The sequence below is a fragment of the Ursus maritimus genome, unplaced genomic scaffold (genome assembly GCF_017311325.1).
Source record: "Ursus maritimus isolate PB19 unplaced genomic scaffold, ASM1731132v1 scaffold_35, whole genome shotgun sequence".
NCBI lineage: Eukaryota > Metazoa > Chordata > Mammalia > Carnivora > Ursidae > Ursus > Ursus maritimus.
In genome coordinates this window covers 9,250,081-9,270,995 of record NW_024426119.1, presented here as the reverse complement: position 1 = coordinate 9,270,995, position 20,915 = coordinate 9,250,081, and the positions used below count along the sequence as shown (strand labels likewise).

At 34.9% G+C, this 20,915-nt stretch overlaps 1 protein-coding gene across 1 annotated transcript in view; it reads left to right on the top strand.

The window, feature by feature from the left end:
* Positions 1–20,915, top strand: part of UBR1 (ubiquitin protein ligase E3 component n-recognin 1) — a 130,851-nt gene that overhangs the window by 59,160 nt on the left and 50,776 nt on the right. The window contains exons 15-27 of the mRNA XM_008702183.2: positions 1,799–1,979; positions 3,989–4,050; positions 4,334–4,444; positions 5,560–5,625; positions 5,881–5,982; positions 8,587–8,650; positions 10,869–10,993; positions 13,166–13,218; positions 15,920–16,022; positions 16,882–16,930; positions 17,560–17,714; positions 19,049–19,148; positions 20,104–20,213. Of these exons, the coding sequence (XP_008700405.1) occupies positions 1,799–1,979; positions 3,989–4,050; positions 4,334–4,444; positions 5,560–5,625; positions 5,881–5,982; positions 8,587–8,650; positions 10,869–10,993; positions 13,166–13,218; positions 15,920–16,022; positions 16,882–16,930; positions 17,560–17,714; positions 19,049–19,148; positions 20,104–20,213 (1,281 nt within the window). The remainder of the gene's footprint in view (positions 1–1,798; positions 1,980–3,988; positions 4,051–4,333; positions 4,445–5,559; positions 5,626–5,880; positions 5,983–8,586; positions 8,651–10,868; positions 10,994–13,165; positions 13,219–15,919; positions 16,023–16,881; positions 16,931–17,559; positions 17,715–19,048; positions 19,149–20,103; positions 20,214–20,915) is intronic.

The window sequence follows — 20,915 nt, the reverse complement described above, 5'->3', positions numbered from 1 at the left end:
TTTATTTATTTATGTATGCATTTATTTCCTTGGATATGAATATTAATATGAAAACTAGGATCACATAGACTTTTAAATATTTCAATAATAGAGAAGATTAGATATTTATTCAGTCAAGAGCTCTGTTTTGCAAGTTAAACCATTAAGAAAATTAATTTCAAAATACAGAACTAATATATTTCCTTATGTAATAATTTTAGACCATAACCCTCTTGAAACACAAAGTCAGTCCTACCCTAGATTCCTTTTTGGGAAGGATGGCCTCATTTATTTCTGTTTTGAAAAAATTAACATCTGAATCAAATTTTTTCGATTTCTCTAGTTTCTCTATACCTCTCACATGACATAGTCTATTCATTAAGTTTCTTTATGTCTTCACAATTGGTCTCTTTCTTTCTAAAACTAAGGTCTCTACCTAGGCTCTTCTTGAGCCTGAGCTACTTCTTCCTGGAATTGGCTTCCTTATTTGTCTCCTCTACTATTTCCCACTCTTTCATTCATTTGCCTGTGCACACACACAGGACTTCATATCCTTAAAATCAACAAGAATTAAAGCCCCTTAATTGTGTCTGCTACCTTCTGTGAACTCTCTTTTTTCCTCCTTTTTTCTGCTTCACCATAAGCAGGTGGCCACAGGTTCAGAGTAGCAGTCATACAGACATGACAGAATTTCATCTAACACTATAGCTCTGTAGAACAATAAGGACGGGAAATGTTGTCCAACAGCCATATTTTTTGGCAACCCTCACCTTATGGAAGGCATGCATGATTATTCAAGATGAGGTTCAAAGTATGCATTGCTCATCTTGACATTTACCAAACTTTCCGAAGTTGTCTACATTTGCTGTTGTCATTCTAGCTTCTGAAACTTCTTTAGGGTCTGCCTTCTGCCCTTACCAATTGATTGGAACTGCTTTTTGAAAAAATTTCAAAGGATCTTTGTAGTAACCCAATTCAGAGGGTCTTTTCTAAGTACCCATCTTCCTTAAAAATGTGTGTGGCATTGTATTCTGTTGAGTACCTTAATCTTTTTTTTTTTTTTTTTTGAAGATTTTATAATTTGAGAGCGAACACGAGCTGGGGTAGGGGCATAGGCAGAGGGAGAAGCAGACTCCCCACTGAGCAGGGAGCCTGACATGGGGCTTGATCCCAGGACCCTGGGATCATGACCTGAGCCAAGGGCAGACACTTAACCGACTGAGCCACCCAGGCATCCCTGTTGAATACCTTAATCTTTTTGAAACTTTCTTTCCCTCTGATTTTTACAAACCTACTTATTCTAATACTTCTGTTATTGATTAAAGATTTCAATCAATGATTCCCCCCCCCCCCGCCAATTCCTTCTGCCTACTAAATGAGACATTCCCAGTATTCTCTTCTTACAGGTCTTTCATTGCTACCACCTCAATTAAAACTGCAGAGATGACTCTCCTAAGCTATAATATCATTTCTGTTTATGTGCTAGACATTCTTGCTTAGATCTTACACTTATATTTCGAATTCAGAATATATTAAATTGGTTTGTCATCATTTCTTTCTACTTCATCTTGCACTCTGACTTCTCAATTTCCCTTGTTCTGTTAATGACACTATGATTCATACATTCATTCACACAGAAAGTCTCAGAGCCACTGCATTCTGTGTGTTTGTCTTATATTTCCACCTAGTTTTCAGATCCTCTGCAAGTATCCCTGCTATACATAGAATGATTTTCTGCATATATTTGCTAAATATTTATTGAATGGTGTGGTAAAGTAGATAACTTATTAATCTACTTGCGTTTTTATTTTTCTTTTAGGAAGAGCTCTTACTTGTGGCTTATAAAGAATGTCACAAAGCTGTGATGAGGTGCAGTACAAGTTTTACATCTAGTAGCAAGACAGTAGTACAATTGTGTGGTCATACTCTGGAAACTAAGTCCTACAGAGTATCCGAAGATCTTGTAAGCATACATCTGCCACTCTCTAGAACTCTTGCTGGTGAGTGTTTGTTTTTTGCATGTTTCTGTTAGCTTTGTTTTTTAAATATTCAGGGTAGTGGAATTATTTCTATTTTTGTTTGGTGCTCAGTGTGTACAGACATACTCAGATCAGATACTGCAGTTAAGAGCTGTCACTGTCCTTCAAAGAACATCTGTCTAAGAATGCTTGTTTACCTGGGCCTTTTTTTATCTGGATGAACTAATGGATCCTTATAATATACACGTAAGGACCAACTTGGTAACTCATCTCCCACTTAGACTTAATTATAGCAAAATCTTGTTGCTGGTTTGTTTTTGTTTCAAATTTTTATTTAAATTCTCGTTTGGGTTTTTTTTTAATTGAAATATAGTTAACATGCATTGTTACTGGTTTTTAACACTCTTCTCTGTCTGATTACACTGGTGTGTTGTCTGTGTCATTGTTCCTTTCACCACTAAATGAAAGAAATCATAGATTTTCTTTAATCATTTCTCGATTTGCATTTCCATGTAAATTGGCCCTGTCAGGTTTTTTTAAACAACTTTATGTAAATGCATTTATTTATTTATTTATTTTTAAACAATATTGATAGCAGCTTTCTAATTCAGTTAGTTGGGAAGTAAGGAAGCTCTACTCCCAGTGTGGGGCTTGAGCTCACAATCCTGAGATCAAGAGTCGCATACTCAGGGAGCCTGTCCGGCTCCGTCAGTTAAGTGTCTGACTCTTGATTTCAGCTCAAGTCATGATCTCAGGATCAGGGGAGTCTGCTTGAGATTCTCTGCCCCTCTCTCTCTCCTGCCCTCTCTGTCTCTCCCTCCCCCACCCTCTGCTCCCACATGCTTGCTTTTTCTCTCTCTAAAATAAATAAAATCTTAAAAAAAAGAAAGTCACACGCTGTACTGACTGAGCCAACCAGGTTCCCCTACATTTATATTTTTAATTGTGGTAAAATATACATATAACACAAAATTTATCATTTTAACCATTTTTAAATGTATAGTTCAGTGGCATTAAGTACATCACCTTGTTGTGCAGTCATCACCACCATCCATCTTCAGAATTTTTTTCATCTTCCCCTACTGAAATTCTGTACATTCTGAAATTCTGTATGTTATTCAACATAATGCCTCAATCCCCACTCCCCGTGGTACCTGGCAATCACCATTCTACTTTCCATTTCTATGACATAACTCCTCTAGGTATCTCACATAATTGAAATCATACACATATCCTTTACAGCTGGCTTATTTCACTTACTGCAGTGTCCTTAGTTTATCCCATGTGATAGCATGTATCAGAATTTCCTTCCTTTTGAGGCTGAATAGTATTCCATAGTATGTATGTACCATCTTTTGCTTATGCATTCATTCATGAATGGATGCTTGGGTTGCTTCCACCTTTTGGCTGTTGTGAATAATGTTGCTTGAATATGAGTGTGCAAGTATCTGTTTGAGCCCTTGTGTTTAATTCTTTGGAGTATGTATCATACATAAATGGAATTGCTGGCTCATAAGGTAATTCTACTTTTTAGGTTTTTGAGGAACCTCCATACCCTTTTTCATAACAGCTGCACCATTTTACATTCCCACTAGCAGTGCACAAGGATTCCATTTTCTCCACATCCTCACCAACACTTTTTTTCCTATTTTTTTGATAGATATTTAGCTTTTTGATTAATGTAGTTAATTTTTGGACATGGTGTAATTAACATGATTTTTATGTCACTTCTGTTTTTATTAAAAGAAGTACTTAAAGTAGTTTTCATTTCTTTTGATACTTATTTAAGAGCAGAATAAGGATATCTTGAGAGGCAGCATATTATTTTTACGTAACGTATAAACATACCTTGCACAATGTAGGATCTTAAGTATATTAATATTACTGTGTTTCAAAATTAGAAATAAAAAATTTGCACTTCTAACTTAATAAATATATTACATCTCACAAGTTTCTAAACTTGAAGAGTTAATGAGACAAATTGGGTTTATTCCTTTTTCATATTTCTCTCTCTTTTTTATAACTATTAGGTCTTCATGTGCGTTTAAGCAGGCTGGGAGCTGTTTCAAGACTGCATGAATTTGTGCCTTTTGTAAGTGACTATTAAGTGTTGATTTAGTTATATCCTATTTCTAAACACCTCTTGGTTGATGAGAGGGAAGAAGAATTTTGAAACCTACCTGAATAATTCCCATTCAGTACTTTTATGTCTCTATATAAGTACATTGAAATCTGAATCACAAGAACTTGGGATTTTCCCATCTCATTCAGGTCCATCCATTTTACAGATGAGAAAACTGAGGACTGTTTAGTGCCATAACTTTGAGACACAACCAAACCCTCTGAAAAATAACAAAATTGCTCATCTGTTTCAGGAGGACTTTCAAGTAGAGGTACTAGTGGAATATCCTTTACGTTGTCTGGTATTGGTTGCCCAGGTTGTTGCTGAGATGTGGCGAAGAAATGGGCTCTCTCTTATTAGCCAGGTATGGCAAGGCCTGTTTACATTTATGAGTGTGTTCATTTTCTGATTGTTTTTTCTTTTATTTAATTTTACCTTGTGTCCCTGGATTTTGCTGACTGTTTACTTTCTGTTCTCTTAAATAAACTCAGAAATGAAAGTTCTAGTAACCATATAGACATTTGTTGTTTTATCCTATTGAGTGGATAGATTAAGTGAAAGCCAGTAGAAACCTGCCTGTTAATATAGGTCTTTTCTAAAGATTTCCTTACTTGGGGACCTGTAGTCTTCCCACCACCATTCTTTTTTTTTTCTTTTTTTAAGATTTTATTTATTTATTTGACAGAGAGAGAGAGCGCATGAGCAGGGAGGAGGAGCAAGGGCAGAGGGAAAGGAAGGCTCCCCCCTGAGCAGGGAGCCCAATACCGGACTTGATCCCAGGACTCTGGGATCATGACCTGAGGTGAAGGCAAATAATTAACCCTTGGGCACCCACCACCACCATTCTTAATTGAAGGCTACCTTAACAATTTTTCTTCCATTCTAGAGCAAATAAAAAGAAATGCTTTTCCTAAAAGGTGGGAAACTGAACTTGTAAAGCTACAACTTGGGAGAAAAATGGTGTTACGATTAATTGTAGAAATTGGTTTACTTTTATTGAAGTTGGCATTTTTAACTTAGAGGAAATAAATTCTTTTGTTGTATATGTTGAGAGTAATAATTAATGTAGAGCATATTTTTTTAATTAGAGAGAGAGCAGAGCGAGAGAGAGAGAGCACAGGCTGGGGGGAGGAGCAGAGGGAGAGGGAGAAGCAGACCTCTTGCTGAGCAGGAAGCCCAATGCAGGGTTCCATCCCAGAACCCCAGGATCATGACTTGAGCCGAAGGCAGACACTTAACCGACTGGGCCACCCAGGTGCCCCAAAGTAGAGCATTTTAAACTCTGAGGTATTTTCATGCCCTATTTCCTTCAAAATCTCACAAATCCCTTAAAATAATTCATAGATTTACAATTTTTTTCCCCACTAAGGAGTTCTTGGAATTTTCAGTTTTGAGAAAGTTTTAGAAATAGTTTTTGTTGAGAATTCTGTTTAAAATAAAATAATTTTTGTAGCTTCTATTCTCCCTTTTATTTTATAGGTATTTTATTACCAAGATGTTAAGTGCAGAGAAGAAATGTATGATAAAGATATCATTATGCTTCAGGTACCTATTGAAATTACTTTGGTATTTCTGTCTCAACTTTTCTTCTTAGGTCCCTTGTAATGAGAAAAGATACTATAATTATTTTTAACTTTATTTAAAATTTTTTCACTGTTAAAACTGAGTATGGCATCATAAAAATGGAAGGGATTACTACATTATCTTATGCAGACTTTATACTATCCTGACAGTCCTACTGGAGACAAATGTTTCTTCATTTAATACATGTAGAACTGTGATGCTGCATTTCTTTCACAGATTGGTGCATCGTTAATGGATCCCAACAAGTTCTTGTTACTGGTACTTCAGAGGTATGAACTTGCTGATGCATTTAATAAGACTATATCCACAAAAGACCAGGTAAGCAACAGAAAAAGACATGTGAATTAATTCCAAGGGAAATATTTTTGTTAACAATTTTAATCATATTTAGGATTTTTTTTCTTTGGTTTTATTTCCAAAAATCACACATACACATACAACATGCATATATATCTACATATCCACATACACTATAGATTTTGGATAGTAACCCTTTATCAGATATATTGTTTGCAAATACCCCATTCTGAAAGCTGCCTTTTAGTTTTGTTGATTGTTTCTTTCGCCGTGCAGAATTTTTTTATCTTGATGAAGTCCCGGTAGTTCATTTTTGCTTTTGACACATTGCTTTTGGTGACATGTCTAATAAGTTGCAATGGCTGAGGTCAAAGAGATTTCTGCCTGTGTTCCCCTCTAGGATTTTGATCGTTTCCTGTCTCACATTAAGGTCTTTTATCATTTTGAATTTATTTAATGTGTGGTGTACGAAAGTGATCCAGTTCATTCTTCTGCATGATGCTGTCCAGTTTTCCCAACACCATTTGTTTAAGAGACTGTCTTTTTTCTATTGGATATTCTTTCCTGCTCTGTTGGAGATTAGTTGATCATAGAGTTGAGGGTCCATTTCTGGGTTCTCTCTTCTGTTCCATTTATCTATGTGTCTGTTTTTGTGCCAATACCATACTGTCTTGATGACTACAGGTTTGTAATATAGCTTGAAATCCGAAATCGTGATGCCTCCAGTTTTGTTTTTTCTTTTCAGAGTTCCTTTAGCTCTTCAGGGTCTTCTGTAGGTCCATACAAATTTTAGGATTATTTATTCTAGCTCTGTGAAAATGCTGCTGGGATTTTGATAGGGGTTGCATTAAACATGTAGATTGCTTTAGGTAGTATAGACATTTTAACAATGTTTGTTCTTCTAATCCATGAGCATGGAATGCTTTCCCATTTCTTTGTGTCCTCTTCAATTTATTTCATAAATGCTCTATAGTTTTCAGAGTACAGATCTTTTACTTCCATAGTTAGATTTATTCCTAGGTATATTCTTGTTTGTGGTGCAATTGCAGATTGCAATTGGGATCAGTTCCTTGATTTCTTTTTCTGCTGCTTCATTATTGATGTATGGAAATGTAACAGATTTCTGCACATGGATTTTTATATCCTGCAACTTCGCTGAATTTAGAAATAATCACTTTGTAAGTTTTGGTGTCTCGTTTGTTTTTAAACCAAAAATTGATCATTTTGTATGTGGTGTTTTGTAATTTGCTTTCTCTGCATAATGAGATATTATGCTGTATTTTTTCTTGTCATTAAATAAATACACAACCCCATCATTTTTTACATCATAATTTTTAATGGCTGTATGTTATTGCGCTGTATGATTGCATTATACCTTAGTCCCCTATTGCTGAAGAGGTTTTCTAGCTTTTTACTCTCAGAAACATCTCTGAACCTCACGGTTTAAACACTTGCCTAATTATTTTGTTAAGATAAAGTTTTAGAAGTGGATTTGCTGAAGAAAACAGTGTGCTCTTTCTTAAGACTCTTAATACATATTGTCAAATTGCTCTTGGAAAAGTTACTCAGATTTACACTCTCTAGCAGTATGTATATCTGTAATAGTATTTTTAATCTTCATTGATGCAGTAGATGAAAGCTAGTCTTTCATTTGTAGGTGTAGTTCTTTAATTAGCAGTGAGGATGATCATGTTTTCATGATTATTGGCCTTTTTCTCCCCCTTTCTGATAGTAAATTATCTTTCTAGTCCTTCATCCTTTTTCTGTTTTTGTCCAAATTCCTTATTTAGTAAGGATATTCTTCATTTATTGTATTGTTTACATTTTTCACAATTTATTATTTGTAGTCCTGTGCAGTTTCATCACACCTTCATTGCTTTAATATTTCATATGAACTTATAAATTAGTCCTTACCTACTTTGAATTTATGAATCATGTTTTTTTATGCTTTCAAATTAGAAGTTAGTTGCAGAGGGCTAGAGAATAGGATATAAAATACAAAGCTAATTTTTTTTTTTTTAAGGTTTTATTTTATTTATTTGACAGAGAGAGACAGCCAGCGAGAGAGGGAACACAAGCAGGGGGAGCAGGAGAGGAAGAAGCAGGCTCATAGCTGAAGAGCCTGATGTGGGGCTCGATCCCATAACGCCGGGATCACGCCCTGAGCCGAAGGCAGGTGCTTAACCGCTGTGCCACCCAGGCGCCCCTACAAAGCTAATTTTTAGTCATGTTTTATGCTACGTAAAAAATGAATATCTAATTTGCTACATTGCTTACATAAGAGGTGTGTTAAGGAAAGCTACTGTCACCGTAACTGGAATCTATTATTTGAAGCCTCTGTCCCACCAACCCGGATAAGAAGGAAGTCATTAGAATTAGTTTGTTGACTTAAGGCTATATGGTAATGATAAGGAAAACAATAATATTTTTATTGAGTTACTATTTGCCAGGTATTGTGATCCTTGTGGAATTTGATGTCAAAAAAGGGAATTATTCACCTAATAATCTGTTGTTGTCTGGAGGAAAATACTGGACTGCATGGGCCCTGCGTCTGATCCAGAAATTTATGTTCTATGAAAGCTTTTGGTTCATATGTAACTAATTTATTCTTTTTTGATTCAATAGGATTTGATTAAACAATATAATACATTAATAGAAGAAATGCTTCAAGTCCTCATCTATATTGTAGGTAAGATTAAAACACGTTTGAAATAGGATATGAATTCTTTTTAGAGAGAACATTAATAAAAACTGTAATTTATCATTTTACTCTTCTCCCAAACATAGCATAGACTATTAGAGATTAATGTGACTAATATGATTGGTATATTTAGAAACCCAGCTTTAAAAAAAGCACAACTCTATTATATCTCTATTTTTCAATACCTGATTTATAATTGGTCTTGTTTATGGAGGTCTACAATGTAATTATCCTACTTAGAAACATAGATGAAAAATATCTCTACATTGAGTGCTAAAAATCTGATTTATATATGAAATTTCAGTGTAACATAGGTCTAAGCAAAATACATTTTCATCATGTCATTCTATTAAATTACTTTGTGCAATATTGGCCATACTTTTATTTTTTTTATGTTCTGTTTTATAGTCTTTGTTGATTTTATCAGTAAGTAAAAATTCTTAACTTCTCATTCTAGCTGTTGTTTCTTACTTTACTGCAGCAGACACAGCTTTATATTAGTAGTTCTTAGTAAGAATTCTAGCCATTAGCTAAATCTGAAAAACGTGGGTTCATTTTACTTGTGAAAGAATTAGTTACTGACTGGCTGCTTGTCTCAGCAGGAAGTATGATAAACCTTCATTGCTAAATGAGATGTAAATGTGTAAAAGATTTTTAAATTAATGCTTTTATTAAATTATAAAAACTTGAGGGGAATTTTAATGTTTGTTCTTGGAATACTATATGAAGAATTTCTGGTACTGTACTATATTTTTGCTATTTTTTATTTTTCCTGTTTTATTATTGCTACTATTATTTTTCTGTTATTGTGTTTATCCAAATTTATTGGGTTTTTCCTCCTATGTGATTTGATTTTTGGTTAATACTTGCTATATTTTTGAGTATAAGTTCATTACTTTCAGAAGTCAACATTTAATATATATCATTAATATGTATGTGTAAGTAATATGTGTATAATTATATAATATTCTATAGTAATTACATATTGTATTGTTATACATTATATTATTATACCTCTATTATTTGTAATATATTAACTCTCAAGAGCATGCCATCTATATTCTTTAGGTCTCAGATTCCTGATTTGTAAAATTTGAAGCTGATCTGTATGATCTCTAAAATTCCCTCTAGCACTGAACTTCTAGGGAATTTTGTTTTAGGTGAAAGAAAATTGAAAGTTACAAAGTGCTTTACCAATGTTAAGAGGAATGATCTGTTTGAAATGAATTCACTTCACAAAAGGTTATTCTTTGGGTAATGTGTAGAATTTATCAAATCTTTTGGCAAAAGTTCCCTGTCTTTAAAATAACCTTGTTATAAATATCATAGGACTTTGTATACATGTAGTATTGAAAATCAGTGGTGGTGACATAAGGCTAGTTACTGTAGGCCTTGGTTTTTTGTTTTTTTTTTTTTAAAGATTTTATTTATTCATTTGACAGAGAGAGAGACAGCCAGCAAGAGAGGGAACACAAGCAGGGGGAGTGGGAGAGGAAGAAGCAGGCTCCCAGTGGAGGAGCCCGATGCGGGGCTCGATCCCAGGACGCCAGGATCATTCCCTAAGCTGAAGGCAGACGCTTGACGACTGAGCCACCCAGGCGCCCCTACCGTAGGCCTTCTTAAGGCAATTAGAATTAGATGATATGACACCAGTGAAGTTCCCATAGTTAACTTAGCTATTTTCTCTCTCCATTTGGCAATTTATGGAGATGAAAAATGGAAATGTGATCATGTGGGCATTTTAGCAGCGCCAGTCATTCCTAATACATTTTAAGTATTTTGTTTTTGAGTTTTCACTTTGTTCTTTCTTAAAATAACAAGTAGAGACAAAATTGGGGAAGATCTTGAAAGACAAGCTATTGTTCAACAGTGGCCACTGCTCTTTCAGTGCCATGTGCTTTGTTTTCTGATTTAGAAACACATGGTAATTTAATTGAGGGGCCTTGTTTATAATGTGTGAGTATGTGTACCTCTGTGTGTTTGTGTGTGTATAAATTACAAGAAAGCCTGTGTTCTTTAGATCTCTTCATTTTTCTTCCTCTAACTTCTACATATAGACTTTTGTTCAGATTTTGGAACACGTACAAATAATTTTTGGTCCCTCTCTCATGGACTTACTGCAGTGTTCTGTGTGTAAGTGTTCCTAGTAGAAGAGATTTGAATAGAAAATAATTGTTTTACTGTTTCTTTTTATTGTTTGTATTAGGAGAGCGTTATGTACCTGGAGTAGGAAATGTGACCAAAGAAGAGGTCACAATGAGAGAAATTATTCACTTGCTTTGTATTGAACCCATGCCACATAGTGCCATTGCCAAAAATTTACCTGAGAATGTAAGTCCAATGTGGTTTTTACTCCATTCACCTTAAGATGGGATCTTTTTTCTTTTTTGTTAATTGGAAACTATTTTGAAGTTTGAGGAAAATCTATTTGGCAAATTTTGCAGATCTACAGCTATTCGTTCTTTAGTGGTATAAACTTTAATTCTGGACTTTTGGGCATTAGGAAACATTTAAGAAACATTATACCTATTTGGAAAACATCTTAGAGCAAGAAACTCCTTGACTTTTTGTTTACCTTAAAATAAAAGTTCTCCAGAGGAAAAGGGAGCTCCCTAAAATACTATTTGGGTAATGTGTTAGTCTGGATCTTCTGAGAAGCAGATGTCAAGAGAAAACATGTATGAATTTATTAGGAATGATGCCTGTAAGAGAAAATGGTGAGGGAGTTTGTAAAAGCTGGGGGGAGCCATCAGACTGTCAGGCGAGGCTGATGCCAGGTGAAGGAAGGAAGGCGAGGTAGAAGCATTCTAGATCACTGGGTAATCTACTCCATGCTTGATGTCTTCCCCTTTATCTCAGAGTGAGCCTGCATTAGTATCTCTGCTGCCTCTGACTGAGGCCTGCAGGGTGCATTCTCAGCGCCACCACAGGTTATGTTTTTGTATATACTGATAATCGAAGTAATCGTCCTAAAGATGATGAGTCTCATATTATTTCTCCTGAGATTTAATTATGAATTAGAAAAATGATTCTTAAAAGAGAATTAGACTTACCTACTATCAAGGTAGTCTAGAGAAGTAAAATAGAGATAAGCTTGGACTCTTGGTCATTTTTCCCAAAAAATATTTGTATCTTTTTGCAGTGTCATTGTTAACTGATTCCCAGACTAACCATTTGGCATAACACCTTCATAATTTCTGCATATCCATCTACCAATTTTATAATTATTAATACATTTTAAGATTAACTTTATTTTTTTTAAAGATTTTATTAATTTATTTGAGAGAGAGAGACAGCCAGCGAGAGAGGGAACACAAGCAGGGGGAGTGAGAGAGGAAGAAGCAGGCTCCCAACGGGGAGGCTGATGCGGGCTCGATCCCAGGACTTTGGGACCACGCCCTGAGCCGAAGGCAGGCGCTTAACGACTGAGCCACCCAGGCGCCCCTAAGATTAACTTACTTTTTTAAAAAAGATTTATTTATTTGTGAGAGAGCACATGAACACAAGAGTGGGGGAAGGGTCAGGTGGGGAGAATCCTCAGGCAGCCTCCCCACTGAGTGTAGAGCCCAGCGTGGTGCCCAGTCTCATGACCTATGAGATCATGACCTGAACTGAAACCAAAAGTCAGATGCTCAGCTGACTGAACCACCAAGGCGCCCCTAACTTGCATTTTTTTCTTAGCATCTTTCTAGGCAGTGCTATCAGTGAAATAGTAGATTTAGATTCTAGATTTTTCCCCCAATTCATATTAAAATAAGTGAGTATTCAAAATTTTAAAAATATATAACTGTGTACCACCTAAAATAATTTCATATACCTCTAGTGATATACATACCGTACTTCGCAGAAAGAAAGCCATTAGGGCATACCCTAACTTCATTGCTTACCCCAAATGCATTATTTTTAAAGGAGGTTAAATTTCATACGTTTTATAAAACTTTAGGAATCTATGAGCTTGCTTTAGTATCTTGACTTTGTTCTTATCCTGACTTTAAATGATTTCATAAAAAAATAATATTCCTTGATTAAGGAAAGTTTCAGCCAATCAGAAAATTATTATAACGCAGAAGCCAGAATACATTTAGGCATCTACATATGTTTTGCTGTAGATCCCATTTATTTTACAACCTTAGTTTTAGGTATTTGTACAGCACAGACATGTGCTTAAATGATGTGGATGATGAACATATGACATAAAGAAAAGTTTTTTCTTTGAACTGTTGGGCGGATGTGTGTGTATCTATATGTGTACATATATGATGGCAAACTTAGATAAAATTTCTTCCATAAGTAGTTTATTTATAGATTTTATTTCTGTTAAGAAATTGGTTCCTTAAAACAAAGGTAATTGGTTTCAGACCTAAATTTTTTATACTGGAAGTTGATCTTTTTTTATTGCTTACAAAGTACTTCAAGAATACTATTGAAATGTATTCCAGTTTACAGTAAGAGAAGGAAATTCATAACATGAAGGTAAAAATGATAAAAATATTGTTTCAACAGGAAAATAATGAAACTGGCTTAGAGAATGTCATTAACAAAGTGGCCACATTTAAGTAAGTACTTAATGTTTCTATTTATTCTGAGAGGTAGACCAATCTTTGTTCTTGTACTTTGGATGCTTTGTAGAAGCTCTGAAAGTTGACCCTTCAACACAGGTTTGAATAGCATGGGGTCCACTTATACATGGAGTTTTACTGTAAAGTACTATAAGTGTATTTTCTCTTCTTTTTGATTTTCTTAATAACATTTTCTTTCCTCCAGCTTACTTTCTTGTAAGAATATGGTATATAATAGATCTAACATACAAAATTTATATATATTAATCAACCATTTATGTTATTAGTAAGGCTTCTGGTCAGCAGTAGGCTATTAATGGTTAAGTTTTTGATTGATAAAAGAAATAGAAGATGAACAAACAAATGGAAAGATATTCCATGCTCATGGATTAGAAGAATTAATATTATTAAAATGTCCAAATTACTCAGAGCAGTCAGTAGAGTCATTGCAATCCCTATCAAAATACCAACAGCATTTTTCACAAAACTAGAACAAATAATGCTAAAAGTTGTATGAAATCACAAAAGACCCCAAATAGCTAAAAAAACTTGAGAAAGAAGAACAAAGCTGGAGGTGTCACAATTCCAGATTTCAAGACATACTAGAGAGCTATTGTAATCAAAACTGTATGGTCAAATTGGCTAAAATAAAAAACAAAAGAAACAGCAAGTGTTGGTGAAGATGTGGAGAAAAAGGAACCTTCTCACACTGTTGGTGGGAATGCAAACTGGTGCAGCTAGTCTGGAGAACAGTTTAGAGGTTCCTCAAAAAGTTAAAAGTAGAACTACCCCATGATCCAGTAATCGCACTGCTGGGTATTTACACAAGAAGTACAGAAACACTAATTAGGAGGAATACATGCACACCTATGTTTATTGCAGCATTATTTACAATAGCCAAATTACGGAAGCAGCCCAAGTGTCCATTGATAGATGAATGGATAAAGAAAAGGTGGTATATATTATACAATGGAACATTATTCAGCCATAAAAAAGAATGAAATCTTGTCATTTGCTGCAACATAGCCGGAGCTAGAGAGTATAATGCTAAGTGAAATAAGTCAATCAGAGAAAGACAAGTACCATGTAGCTTACTCATGTGAGGAATTTAAGAAACAAAACAAATGAACCAAGGAGAAAAAAGAGAGAGAGAGAAACCAAGAAACAGACTCTTGAAAATAGAGAACAAACTGGTGGTTGCCAGAGTGGAGATTGATGGGGGGATGGGTGAAATAGATGATGGGGAGATTAAGAAGTCCACTTGTAATGAGCACTAGGTGTTGTATGGAATTGTTGTATGGAATTTTACACCTGAAACTAGCATAACACTGTTAACTATACTGGAATTAAACTAATAATAATTTTTTAAAAAATGGTATGCTACTGGCACAAAAACAGGCACATAGATTAATGGAATAGAAAAGAGAGCCCAGAAGTAAACCTATAATTATATGGTCATTTAAGCTATGGAAAAGGAGGCAAGAATGTACAATGGGGAAAACAGTCTCCTCAATAAATGGTACTGGGAAAAAAATTGGACAACTCCATGTAAAGGAATGAAACTGGGCTACCTATTAACACCATACACAAAAATAAGCCTAGCATGACTAAAGACTCTAATGTGAGACCTAAAGCCATAAAAATCCTAAAAGAGAACACAGGCAGTAATTTCTCTGACATCAGCTATAGCAGCATTTTTCTAGATGTCTCCTGACAAGTGAAACAAAAGCAAAAATAAACTATTGGGACTACATTAAAATAAAAAGCTTTTGCACAGTGAAGGAAATCATCAACAAAACAAAAAAGCAGCATACTGAATGGGAGATTTTATAATTCTTTGGTTCTTTGAGATACATGAAATGGAAATAAGATTGTAAGTGGATTAATTCTTGAAATTCAAAAAAATTCCTACTGGTAGTGAATTTCTACTTTTATTTCACAGATAAATTACTAGTTTTAAATAACTTTTAAAATAGCATGTAGCTTTTTTATGGTTTAATAATACTCCATAACATATTTCACTTAAAAGTTCAATAGAAACCCAAAGCTATTTAATGTGCTGAATAAATATGAAGTATTCCTTTTGGCTTTGATGCTTTTCCTTTTAGTGCTGTGTAAAGGATTCAACACCTTTTTCTTTTTCTTTTTTTTTTAAGATTTATTTATTTATTAGAAAGTGAGCGAGCATATTTGCACATGGGGGGAGGGGCAAAGGAAGAGGGAGACAGAATCTCAAGCAGACTTCCCACTGCGCATGAGCCCAACACAGGGCTCCATCTCATGACCCTGAGGTCATGACCTGAGCCGAAATCAGAAGTTGGAGGCTTAATTGACTGAGCCACCAGGTGTCCCAACACTGTATTTTCATCCACGATTTGATATCTCACTACCATTTTAGAAAGCCTTAGCAAATTAAGTAGGGCATGAGATCAGTCCTGTATAGTATAAAATAAACTTCCTCAGATTTATTTAAATTTCTTAAATATGAAACACAACTTGGCTGTTATCAAGACTTTGAGCTTGCAATGTAGGTTTTTAGTTCTACTGTTGAAATTTGTCATTTCAGTTTAAGTGAGCTAATTGATAAATGATCATATTTCTTCTAGATTCTGACAGTTTGATTGATTTTTAGGTTCTTATTATGTCAGTATTTTATACTACAAGAACACTGCAGTTCATCTCTGTACTTTCTGTTTAGGAAACCAGGTGTGTCAGGCCATGGAGTTTATGAACTGAAAGATGAATCATTGAAAGACTTCAATATGTACTTTTATCATTATTCCAAAACGCAGCATAGCAAGGTAGGAAAAGATACCCTGTTCATTAAATAAATCTAAAATGCTTTAAAATTTCCTGGTTTTTCTGTAGTTTCATACTGGTCCTCATTAATAGAGGCCAATATCTCACCCAAGAAATTAAAATGGAATCAGTAATGTTATCTAGTGTACAGACAATATTTATTTTTTTCTGATTTACCAGAAATATCCTTTATCACTGTCGCATGGGGAGGAGGATTCAATCAGGAATCCTGCACTTCACTTGGTCTCATGCTTCTGTAATCTCCTTTAATTTAGGATAATCTTTTTGCCTTTTTTGTCTTTTATAATAATGCCATTTCTGTAGAGTTACAGGCTACTGATCTTTTAGAATATCCTACATTCTGGATGTGCCTGATTGTATTCTAATGGTTAGATTCAAGTGAAACGTTTTGGGACAAGAATATATATAGGTAATATATTGTAGCATGTCAGTAGGCACATAATGTCTATTTGTCCCATTAAGGGTAATGTTAAGTTTGATCATTTAGGGCAATGTCTGGACTTATCCTTATAAATATGAATGAATAATTTCCAGCCCATAGTACAATGCCCTGAATATATATACTAGGCATTAAATGAGTAATGTTGACCAAAAGAATGGGGAGTAAAATCTTGAGGAGGGATGTTACTCGTCTGGTTTGCCGTGGCTTTTCCTAGAACAGTCATTTTATTTCTGGCACAAGGTAACATTTTGAATATATACTTTGAATACATTTTGAAGCATACATATGTTTTGGTAGGCTTCTGGATCTTTCCTGCCTGCTTCAAAGTATCCCGTTTGTTTCATGCTTGCCAGGCAGTCTATTTAAATTTACTCTTTTTTTTTTTTTTTAATACATAGGCAGAACATATGCAGAAAAAAAGGAGAAAACAAGAAAACAAAGATGAAGGTAAAAAGTGAGATTCTGAGTTGATTCATTTTTTAAGATTTTATTTTTTTATTTTGAGAGAGAGTGAGCAGGGGGAGAGGCAGAGGGGGAGGGGCAGAGGGGGAGGGAGAAAGACAAGCAGACTCCAACTCTGCTCCAATTGCAGAGCCTGATGCAGGGCTCCATCTCACAACCCTGAGATCATAACCCGAGCCAAATCAAGAGTCAGATACTTAAGTGACTGAACCCCCCAGGTGTCCCTGAACTGACTCATTTTGATTGTTTTCTGTGGTTTTTGTTTCAGCAAAGCATGTAGTGTTTTTCATTTTTGTCTTTGTTGTTTTTTAAAAGCGGGCAACTAATGGAAGTGCAAAGAACCCTTTAATTCTTGTCCTCATATTAAAATGTGGCTTACATCAATGGTGATAGAATTTTTAAATTTATAGCAAATAGAGTTTATTTTGGGTGATTGATATAGTGACTTATATTTCCCTTGACATTGATGTGTTCAGTGCTTTAAAGGTAACAAAAATCATGTGTTGTTCCACATGTAATATATGATTTTGACATATTCAATTTAGCATGTAGGATAACCCAAATAAAAATATACTTGTTTGTCTCTTCTCCTATCCATCTCCCACTCACTACAGCATTACCACCACCACCACCTCCTGAATTCTGTCCAGCTTTCAGCAAAGTGGTTAACCTTCTCAATTGTGATATCATGATGTACATCCTCAGGACCATATTTGAGCGGGCACTTGACGCAGATTCAAACTTGTGGACTGAAGGAATGCTTCAGATGGTATGCATACTTGAAATATTTTTCTACTTCCGATATTGTCTCTACATCATAGGGTTTGTGAGGAACCAGGGAGAAGATCTTTGATCTAACTTTGTAACTTCAGTCAGAACCACACTAGAGCACCTGAGATCTAGGGATCATTAAAAATAGTTGAGATGTGGCACAGACTTTCTTAGTCATACATTCTCATGTTCTTAGTATCCTAACTCTTGAGAACCATTTATATTGGGGGGAGGGGAAGCCTGCCCTGCTAACAGTGAATTGGTATATCCTTACTGCATCATAATTTTCTATATTTCTTATTTCATTTGTATTGTGAGCAAATAGTTATTTGAAGACAGACTTGAATCTTGGGTTACCCACTTCCTATTTAGGAGCAAACAATAATTTCTCCACTGGTAAGTGGGTACAATTATTTAATAGAGTTTTTGTGAGAATTAGCTCATTAAGTGGAAGAGGCTTTTTTTCCCTTGATATTGTTATAGATAAATTACTTAGTAATGTCACCTTTGGTAGCTGTAACTGGGTATTTATTTAACTTAATTTAAAAATTAATTAATTTAATGTAATTTTCTATCTTCGTTGGCTGTTATTGGTCTGGAAGTTCTAAATGCTGGTCATACCATATATGTATCTCAGTTTTTGTTACAACAGTGGTAAATACATGAGTAAAAAATTTCAGGCCATGGAGATATATTTGAAATCAAAGATGTGTCCTACCTAGGAGATGAGCACTGTTAAAGGTTTGTATCTTCTGGAAATCATTCCACATTAGCACATATAGGCCTATTTCATTCTTGATAGATGTATGTTCCGTTGTATGGATATGTATGGTGCATTTAACCAGTCTCCTATTAATAGACATTTAGGTTGTGTTTAGGTCTCTGTATAACAACTGAAATGAACGTCCTTGTACAAATATCTTTGCATACTTGATTGTATCTTTCATACTGATTCCTAATACTAGGTCTGTACCTTCACATTTTTGATAAATATCAAATTGGCCTTCAAAAGTATTATACCAGTTTACTTTGCCATCACCAGTGGGGTGAAAAGTGCCTGTTTCCCAGCCCCTCAGCTAGCTCCGTATTTTACTAAACTCTAAAATTTTTGCCACTCTAATAGGTGAAAACAGGATGGTCTTGTTTCAGTTCACATTTTTTTGAGGTTGAACATTTTTCATACGTGTACTTATTGTTTCTCTTTCTGTGAACTGCTTGTTCATAACCTTTGCCCCTTTTTTACCTATCAGATTGCTTATTTTTTACCTTAATTTAAAATATATTTACTTGAGGATGCAGAGTTTTATAGATCTTTTCATATTCCTCTTTCAGGCATTTCATATTCTGGGATTGGGTTTACTAGAAGAAAAGCAACAGCTTCAAAAAGCTCCTGAAGAAGAAGTGACATTTGACTTTTACCATAAGGCTTCAAGTATGTTTTAGTATTAATTTTCAGCATAGCTTCAGCTAATTACCAATTTATAAGTGAAAATTTAGCTCTTACAGAGTGTTACTCTACCACTCCTTAAAGCACAGACAATTCTGAAATTAAGACTTTTCCTACCACCTTTAGTTCTTAACTAGTGTTTTCAACAATAAAAATATGTTTTTAATCCCTACGACAGACTTTTTTACTGCTTAACCTCCCCTTTTTTTGAGTGGGGGATGTGTTCATTGATGGTTTCTTACTTTCATTCTTTGTCTCAGTGTTACAGATATTTGCTGCTTCGTCAACCATAATATTCACACTACCCCATCTACGAAGATACTAATGTTCCTGAATGTAAAATGATTATAGATGTCTGAGTAAATGATAGTGTGTTTATCTTGAACTGTTTTCTTCCTGTCAGAACAGGATAGGTTTAGAATAGATTTTTATTAAGATGTATTTAGATTTATTTATTAGATAAGACAGTTTCATCAAAGGACATTCTAGGGACATTGATTAGGAGACCAGTAGGAGAAAAGCATCTCATATTTTGTTTATAGACTGTATTTTTTAGGTCCTTGAAGACATCATAAACCTGTTCAGTTTATGGATATAAAAAGCCCCCACTTTCATATTTTTGGGAGCTTTGGTTCTCATTAACTACTTTTACTAGACAACCATGTGGAAGAAAGGTGGGAGACAGATCATTAAAGGGATCTTTTACTTAGCAGCCCCAGGGGTAAAATGTATTAAGAGTTCTCAAGTAATTCAAGTTATTCGAGTTGTTTAATTAATACTGAGTACTTCATGTCATTGCAGATTCTTCTGTTGAAAAATTAATGTAGTTAAGGGAGTGATTGTGAACTTTGGTTATCAATGTGAATAACATAACATTAATTATGGATTATAATTATGAAGGGTTTTATTTATGATTTATAACTTTTGTGTTTTAAAAAAGGATTGGGAAGTTCAGCCATGAATGCTCAGAATATACAAATGCTTTTGGAAAAACTCAAAGGAATCCCCCAGTTAGAAGGCCAGAAGGATATGATAACATGGATACTCCAGGTGAACCTGATAAATAAACTGTATCAATCTTGGTTTAAATATTGAAGACTCCTCTGTCTGTAATGTTAAACCATTATTCTCTAATTGTAAAGTCATTTACTACTGATTTCATGGTCACTCATATTTTTTCATGTTTTAGTGGAATTTTTTTTTAATAAGATATATTCGTGTCGTTATTCAGTCAGCATGTGTTGAATGCCTGTTGTGTGCCATTGTCATTTCTAGACTCTGAACAGCACAGATAAGGTGCTTGGTATCATAGGGCATACACTAGTTGAGGTACAGGCAATGAACAAGAAAAGGATAATTCAGTAGATGGGTAGAGGGTGACTTCAGATGGGTAATCAGAAAGACCTCTTTTGGGGCACCTGGATGGTGTAGTTGGTTAAGCATCCAACTCTTGGTTTCGGCTCAGGTCATGATCTCAGGGTTGCAAGATCGAGCCCCATGTCAAGCTCTGTGCTTAGGGCAGAGTCTGCTTGAGATTCTCTGTCCCTCTCCCTCTGCCTCTCCTGCTCGTGCTTGTTCTCTCTCTCTCTCTTTCAAATAAATAAATAAATCTTAAAAAAAAAAAAAAGTCCTCGTTTAGGAGGTGACATTGAAACTGAATGACATGGAGCCAGACTTATAAAAATCTGGAAGAGTATTCCACAAAAAGGAAATGGCACTGCAAAAGCTCTAAGGTGGCCAGAAGAAGGCCAG